This window comes from Silurus aristotelis, assembly GCF_946808225.1.
Source record: "Silurus aristotelis genome assembly, chromosome: 17".
Taxonomy (NCBI): domain Eukaryota; kingdom Metazoa; phylum Chordata; class Actinopteri; order Siluriformes; family Siluridae; genus Silurus; species Silurus aristotelis.
The window spans coordinates 22175051-22183278 of NC_139590.1; the positions used below are offsets into that span (position 1 = coordinate 22175051).

Sequence of the window (8228 nt, forward strand, 5' to 3'; positions counted from 1 at the left end):
CTAACACTTTCACTAATCATTCAGGTAATTACAAGCTAACGTGTGTGTGTGTGTGTGTGTGTGTGTGTGTGTGTGTGTGTGTGTGTTTGTGTTTGAACAAGAGAGAGAGAGAGCACTGCTGCTTCAGAACATTGTAGTCCAACTCCTTCATCGTCTAGGTTTTTTTTTTTTTTTCTTTTTTTTTTTGGGGGAAGGTGGAAGTATTAATATCCAGAATCCTGTCGTCGTCCCTCCTGCGCGCTACCCGTTCTTCTCCACCTTGTGTACTGAAAGTATTTGATGTATTAAGTGCCTCTTTAATAGCTTTGCACCTCCAGATATTATCACGACACGTTTTTATATATATTGAAAATGGAAAACTGCTGTATCCTTTTCTTATTTTTTTTTCTTTTCTTATTTTTTTTTCTTCACATTACAAATGTTACCATGAAAGTCGTCCGTAGTTATACGTTTAATGGTAAGAAAAAAAAAGGGGAGGGGGGGGTCATGTTTATTTGTATGTTAATAAAAAAAAAAAAAAAAAACCTCCATTCTATTAAATGAAGACTCAACTCTTTTTTTTTTTTTTTTTAACAATATATAATTTATTTACATACATTTCAGGTTGAATTACTATACATTACCTTTCTGAAATTTTCATAGATATATATATATACATAAGGCCAAGTAAATACTTGAAAGCACTTAGAAACGAATTTCCAAAATTCTACCCACAAATCCAGATCATTGTCCAAAAGTCGAGAAAGCCCCCCTCGGTCATGGGGGGGGGGAGGCAGGTGGGAGGGACTTCCTGTTAGCACAAAGTCATCGAACGACAATTTACATTGACGAAAGAGGGAGAGAGCGAGGGAAAGGGGGTAGAAAGAGGGAGGGAGAGGGCAAGGAGGGGGATAATAACAACAACAAAAAAAAAGATACAAAAAAATCCCTTTAAAATATGGTTTAAAAAAAGAATTGTACAATTGCATAAGCGCTGTGGCGTGTTAAATACAGCATTCTGACTCGCAGAAAGGCAAGAACATTAAGAATGAAGAAAATCCAAGAACATTCACAGATACACACGTCTACTGTTTATCTTTTCTTCTCTTTTTTTTTTTTCTTTTTTTTCGGAAATGAAAAAAGCAGGAGGGAAAAAAAATGAACAGTACACTCACACACACTCTTTTATACAGAACAGCTATCAGTGAGTTCGACTCAATGTACAATCGTGTGTGTGTGGGGGGGGGATCGCAAGATCGGCTTCGACGTGACGTCTGGAGTTGGCTTTTATTTGTTTATTTTTATTTATTTATTTGGCAAAAAAAAGTGCCTTTTTTGATTGGATTTTTTTTCATTTTACTGTTTGTGTAATGTGTAAAAAAAAAGAAAAAAAATAAGACAACAAATAAAAAACGATAGCGTTCAAAACACACATTATGACGGGACACACTGAGAAAAATGTAGAAAGTAAATTTTTTGCTTTTTTTTATTAATATTATTATTATTATTTTTATTATTTTTTTTCATTTTTTTTTAATACTTAAAAAAAAAACAAAACAAAAAAAAAAACATCCGTTTCACAAACAATTTCAGGACAAAAAAAAAAACCTTGTGCAAAACGTAACGCTGTAACCGATGAACGATGCACCAAACACTTCACAGGTCTTAGACAAAATGTAACACCTTTTTTTTCATTCATTTTTTCTTTTTTTGGCTTCGTATTAAAATATCATTTCCGTTTTTTCCCTAAGTGCTTGATGACGAACAGTTCGGACGAATCGTGTTCCCGGGTGAAACGTTGCTTAAAAAAAAAAAAGAAAGAAAGAAAGAAAGAAAGAAAGAAAGAAAGAAAGAAAATGGAAACGTCGCACAGTTTAAAATGTACATCGATCTGATTCGGACGAGGTTTCCTACAGACGTGAAATGTTCGGACGACGTTCTAAAAGGAAAGCGACTCGTCTCGAAATGGCTCATAAACTTTGGTTAGCGACTTCCAGAGATGTGTCGCGTGTAGCGTCGGCATCGGAACTGGAATAGAAAAAGATTTGCGTATTTATATACAAACGACGCGAGAGAAAAGAAAAGCTTGGGAACCGGTTTGGAAAGCGTGAGGTTTCTGGTCACCGCATTATACGCTTTTACGGACAAAAGTATTTGGACACTTGACTCTTCCAGTCTGGACGTAGGTTTTTCCTCAAACCGGTACCAAAACGTTGGAGACGAACAATTGAGCACAAAACTTTCCCTTCACTCGAACTAGTTCCAGCATGATAATGCCTCTGTGCACAAAGCCAGCTCCATGCTTTATATGCTTTGGAGTAGAAGATCACCTGCTATAGAGCTCTATAACCCTATCAAACACCTTTGAGATGCATGTGAACTCTGACTGCACCCCAGACCTCCTCACCTACATCACTACCGGACTTTACTAACAGCGTTATGGCTCGATGAACTCTCTCTCAAATCTCCACAAAATCTAGAGGAACATCTTCCCAGAAAAGTGGAGATATTCGAGAGTAAATGGGGATTAAATGTAAAATGAGATCTTTTATACCAGTCTAATAGCCAGGTGTCTACTTTTGTCTATAGAGTGTATCATGCTGAATTCCGAGTACCATGAAGTATTCAGGTTAAAGGAGCAGTTTGGGGAGGAAACTGTATTCCAGATTCGAGTGTAGCCGATCGCACGACAATTGCATACGAACAAAATAACCTTGTGTCTGTCGCAGTGGTTACGGCACAGGTAAAAAAAAAAACAAAAAAAAAAACACTCAGTCGATGTGTTACGTAACGCGATCTTTTTTTTTCTCGGTCCACAAACTGCTCTTTTAATGTCCACGTTGCATTCGAGCGTTCTGATTGGACGAATGTGAATGTGGGGACCAGTCGCGTCCTCAAGGCTGATTTCACACTCACAGGCCGCCAGAATGCATGTTTTTTTTTTTTTTTTTTTTTTTTTTTTTTTTGGGGGGGTGGGGGAAACTAACAAACGTGGAGGGCAGAGTGCTGCGTAAAAAAAAGACTCGCCTCGAACGCATTTCAACGTCGGATGTTGCGATGTGACTAAACGGAACAGCTCGTGTGTACAAAACGTCTTTCGATTTCCGTAACGCGATCGAAATCAATAACGACTCGAGCTAGCACTGCTAACGCGATCTTCATCTCGAACGGCGAGCGCGAAAGCGGGCCGAGTAGACAACTTCGTTACTACGTTAGTCGTTCAATCACGTGACGGACGTTTACGACGTTTCTTTGTTTTGTTTATGCTACACAGCACGAGCTTCCCAGTGGCTCTGGAACAAAAATACGATTAACATTCGATTGGATTGAATTCATAAAATAAATATATATTTTTTTAAATATATATATAAAAAAAAAAAAAAACGCATAGTATTGCATTTTCTAGTAAATTCCCTTCCTTTTACAGCGTGCTCTATAAAAAAATGATCAAATTCGATGTCGTTTTATTGAAAAAAAAATTTTTTTTTTCTTTTCTTTTTTTTCTTCTTCTTTTAGATTTCAGAACAAAAAAAAAAAAATCCCTGAATTTTTTTATTTTTTTAACGTCATTTTGAAATTTCCGTTTCGGCTACGTCTTGTAAAAGATCCTGCATATGTTTTTATTTCCTCACACGCTTTTATTATTCGATCTGCAATATTGAGTCTCGATTCGTTTGGGAAAATTTATGGCTTTGGGAAAAAGCAGAGGGTCAAAAAGACAAAAGAAAAACAGACGACTTGCACGCAAAGATACACTTTGACTTGTCTCGGCTTTGCGTTATTATTATTGTTATAATAATAAATACGCTGTATGGACAAAAGTATTGGGACACCTGACTTTCCAGCCTGATGTGGTTCTTTCTCAAACTTCCCACAAAATTGGAGGCACACAATTTTATCGGTCGTCTTTGGATTCGGTACTAAGAAATTTTCCCATTTCTTGAACTACGAGCCCCAAACGTGTTCTGACTTTACTAACACGCTTGTGTCTGGATCAGCAGAATCTCCACGAAGTAGTGGAACATCTTCCCAAAAGAATGGAGGTTCTTTTAACATCAAATGGGGACTAAATGTGGAATGGGAATGTTTTAAAATCCCCAGTCTTATGCTCAGGTTTCCACAACTTTTGTCCATATAGTGTGTGTGTGTGTGTGTGTGTGTGTGTGTGTGTGTGTGTGTGTGTGTGTGTGTGTGTGTGTGTGTGTATATATTTGTTTAAGCGACACGCTGGTGGTCGTGTTAAATCAGAATTCGACTTTAACCATTTCATCAGGTTCAAAAAGGGACATTTTCTTAAAAACCTTCAATAAAGAAACTGTACTTCCCGAGCGTGGCATCGTGAAACTTTTTTGTTCTTTTTCTTTCCCTTTGTTCTGTTTTTGAGTTTCGGCCATTGCTAAACGCCACACGTTCGCGACAACACGCGCCGCTTAAAACTCTCACGGCTGCACAGACGAAAATCGTTTCGTCGGATTTCTTCGAGGAAGGAATCCTACAGGGGTGGACAAAATCGTACATCTGCTAGCAAAGCTGATGCTTCGGTTGCCTGGAAACTGGAGGGTAAAAAAGCCGTAGCTAACGTATCATGTAAGTGCCAGTCGGCTTGTCGGTGGAACGTGAAGCTTTCGGATTCGAGAACTGGTGTTGACTTTCTCTCGATCTGCAAATCTTCTAAACCGAATATCGATAAGGTGTGTTTTATTGAACAATTTGTTCTGTCCTGGTTTTCTGTCCTAACATTACGTTGTCCTAATACATTTTCTCCGATTCTGTTTTATTTCCAGTTTGTAAAAAAAAAAAAAGGACATAAAAAAACTGGCTAAAAGTTATGATGGATTAAAAAACCGTGGTTCGAGACGGAGCCGGAACAACAACACTGGTGTAAGTGTTCTATACATGGTTGCTGGGTGTCGTGTGTATGTCTTTTGCATGTGTGTGTTTGGTGTATTTATAGTCACAGCGCACCAAAGCGGTGGCTAAACCCTGTTAGATTAGTCCTGCCTATGTTAGACCTCCCAGCAGTGTGTGTGTGTGTGTGTGTGTGTGTGTGTGTGTGTGTGTGTATAGATGTTAGCACTCCCCGTCGGACACCAGGAATATCATGGCCTCCTGTTTGCCGATCTCAGCCATGATGGCGGCGAGTTGGTTCAGGTTGCCGCTGTGGAAGTGCTGAGCTTCCCAAAGGTCCAGGATGGTAGACGTCGGACTCGCTTTGGAGGCGAAGAAGCTCACGTGTCTGCAGGAAGACAGAAGCAAGTGATGAGATTTGCGCAGTAGGAAAACGTTTAACACCGTGATGCGAACGGAAGTTGTTTCGTCTACGGAGGGGGTTTAAACCCAAGCTCTGCATCCCCCCACGTAGTCACCGCAGGGCTGCTGTATGGGAACGCCTTTCATTTCAGCGCCGAGCAAAATACAAATCACATATATTCATTTCTGAGATAAGTGCAAAAGTTTGTGCCACCTGAGGACAATCCTGAGGACGCGACGTAGCAGAGCCGAAAGTCCCGTGCGTGGAGCTGAACCTCCTCTCGTATTCCTCCTATAACTGCAAAACCCATTTATCCAGCTGAAACCCACTGCTCTTAGCATGATACCCTGATAGAAGGATCTGAACCAGGTCACCTCAGTCCTGCTGTACGCAACAGCCGTCCATTTCCTATTCGGTAAGATTTTGCCCCCTTGCAACCCAGTATAGTGAAAGACCCTCGATCATGAGGATGCCACAAAGCAGTAACAAGAGTCCATCTGATTCCTCCAATATTTTAAACTCATTCAACCGGAACCACACCAAATTTGCCTCAGCGGTCCTGTTAGGAGGTTCTGGACCAGGTCCGATTTCACTCCTTGGACCACATGCTCAAAAAAAAAAAAAAAAACGTACGCGTGTCCCGGCGAACAAACCCAAACAAATTTGTTTAGCGACGTGTAATTTGATCCGATTTCTTTCGGAAATGAATCTCACAGGGGGGGACGAATCATACATCCGTTAGCAAGCTGATGCTTCAGTTGCCTGGAAACCGACTAGGAATCGGTAGCTGAAATACACGCTCAATACACGCCGCTTCTAAGTTCTTATGCAGGTCTGAGGTGCCCTAGTAGGAAGGTCTGGACCAGGTCCAACTCCAATGTCCCCCCATCATTAGGGATAACTTTACACTCCTGTCAGTCAGTCAGAACCGCTTCACGAGTCTCCGAGGACGCATGTGCTAGCCTTTCTCCTGCTCTGTGAATAGCAAGCAGGAAACTAGTCTGGAGAAATATCGAAAAAAAAAAAGAACCAGAGAGAAGGTGATGGGGTTGATCAAGTAAAGAAGCAGATGTCTTCTATTCATTTCTGCTATTTTCTTTTATTCCTGTTAACTCTGCTGGATTTCCAGATATTTATTCCATGTGATTAGTGGGTAAGAAAAAAGTCTTATTGCTAAACAATAACATTCCTACGTCCGCCTAAATGTCCTGAGGGTACGTATACATTTACACTCCTCCATATGAGTGCACTCGAGAGTGTATAAAAAAAGAAAGACTGAGAGAAAGCAGTTAACGTCAGCTTTCTTTTTTTCTTTCGGGTAAACCCGATTTGATTTCGCCTCGTTGCTCTGAAATGATCCGAGCCTGTTTTTTTTTTTCCCGTTTACGTGGAAACTGCACATAAACTCGAAATGAAAAGCAAACGACGTGAGTAACAGGTTTTATGCCTGGCTGAGGCGGAGTAGTCGGTGTTTGCGTAATAAATTGCCTCAAGCACGGAGCGTGTACATCGGCGTAGAAACCGGCGAGAAGAGGCAGACGAAGAAAAGAAATAGTAAACATGTCATGTCTCACACCTGTGCGCGCTCTGAAATTCAGCCGATTGGATACCGACCGATTTGCGACTTGCGTTTCCTGATTTATCGAGCTGGTGGTGTGTTGAGCGTTCACGCAAAAGCGAACAAACAAATAAACGCATTCGTTAAAAACAATTAGAGCAGAAAAAAAAATCTTAAATAATAAACATCAGAATTTGGTTATATATGTGTGTGTGTATAATATAGATTATCTTATATGTGTGCCTCAATTACTGTCTACTCCAGTAATACTTGATGAGGTTGCAGAATACATGACGAGGGATCTGAGACCTTTACTCCATACAGAACCTGTTTAGATCCTTTCAATTCCATGTTCCATGCTGGTGGACTCTCCAGTTCACACCACAGTTTTTTTTTTTTTTTTTTCGGGGGGGTTGTTTATACGTAATGAAATTTCCCAATATTAATTGGCGGATTTTGATAGCCTTAGGAAAGGGCGGGTCAGGGCCTGTACATATGCGAGCCGTGAGCTGAGATGGCAGAGATGATTGATGGAGTAGTCACCTTATGCTCTTAGGAGGCAGAAGGTATCCAGACAGTGGTACAATTTTTTTATTTATTAATTTTATTTCTGTGTTCCAATAATAAAAGGCGTGTTTTCTTAAAACTTTTTTGTCAGATTTAAAATTTTTGGAACACCAGAACATTAGATTCCTATGTGCTTTTGGAACATCTGCTTCCATATCTACTCCCCATTAGTGTAGTAGTGATTTAGGTGAGGTGAAGGACGCCATGGGTGCTGTCAGCGTTCACATTCAAGATCATCCAGTCCAACCCATGTGAAGCAGATCTTCATGCTTTAACAGGTTTTGGGTCTCCTAGTTCAAGTTAAGTGAACATTACAGGATCCAGTTACAGGATATTACATTGCGATACACTTATGTGCCTCCGGCTGTGGGGAAGAACCACACATGGCTGGAAAAAGTCCAGTGTCCCAATACTTTTGGTCCATAGTGTATTCCATATGGTTCAGAATAGTTTTCTCCTGTTGCACCTCATCCATTCTGTGAACGGTATACGGAGCAAATCGGCGTGTTTTCGCGAAAGCTTTTTCGAACGGCGGCGTGAATGCTGACATTTTTTCAAATATCGATTTTGCTAAACACTCGTTAAAAATGTACACGAGACCTCAGAGCGAACGAAAAAACATAACGAAGCGACTGAAAGCGTCTCTGTAGTCGTGCGTGTGTTCGCACGTGTCGCCTCTTCGCTCCTCGTCCCACATTCCGAATAATTGCTGGTTCCGATGAATAGTTTAGCGCGAGCCGCAACGTTTTGTTGCCTTGCTGATATTCAGGTAGCCGTGACCTTTTCCTATCGATCGTCCGGAACCTTTCGGATCAAAGCCGATCGATAACAACAAAGCCGAAGCTCTTGTTGGTCCATCCTGAAGGGAAACAC

General features: G+C 40.6%; 1 protein-coding gene across 12 annotated transcripts in view; it reads right to left on the minus strand.

The window, feature by feature from the left end:
- Positions 1-4189: 4189 nt before the first annotated feature.
- Positions 4190-8228, minus strand: part of unc5a (unc-5 netrin receptor A) — a 205305-nt gene continuing 201266 nt past the window's right edge. For 6 of the 12 annotated variants that reach the window (XM_083566434.1, XM_083566433.1, XM_083566430.1 and 3 more), the window contains one exon: positions 4190-5215. In XM_083566434.1, the coding sequence (XP_083422560.1) occupies positions 5050-5215 (166 nt within the window). In that variant the 3' untranslated portion in view covers positions 4190-5049. Of the gene's footprint in view, positions 5216-7846 lie in introns of those variants that run through there. The other 6 variants (XR_014537540.1, XR_014537541.1, XR_014537542.1 and 3 more) reach the window with 3 other exon arrangements.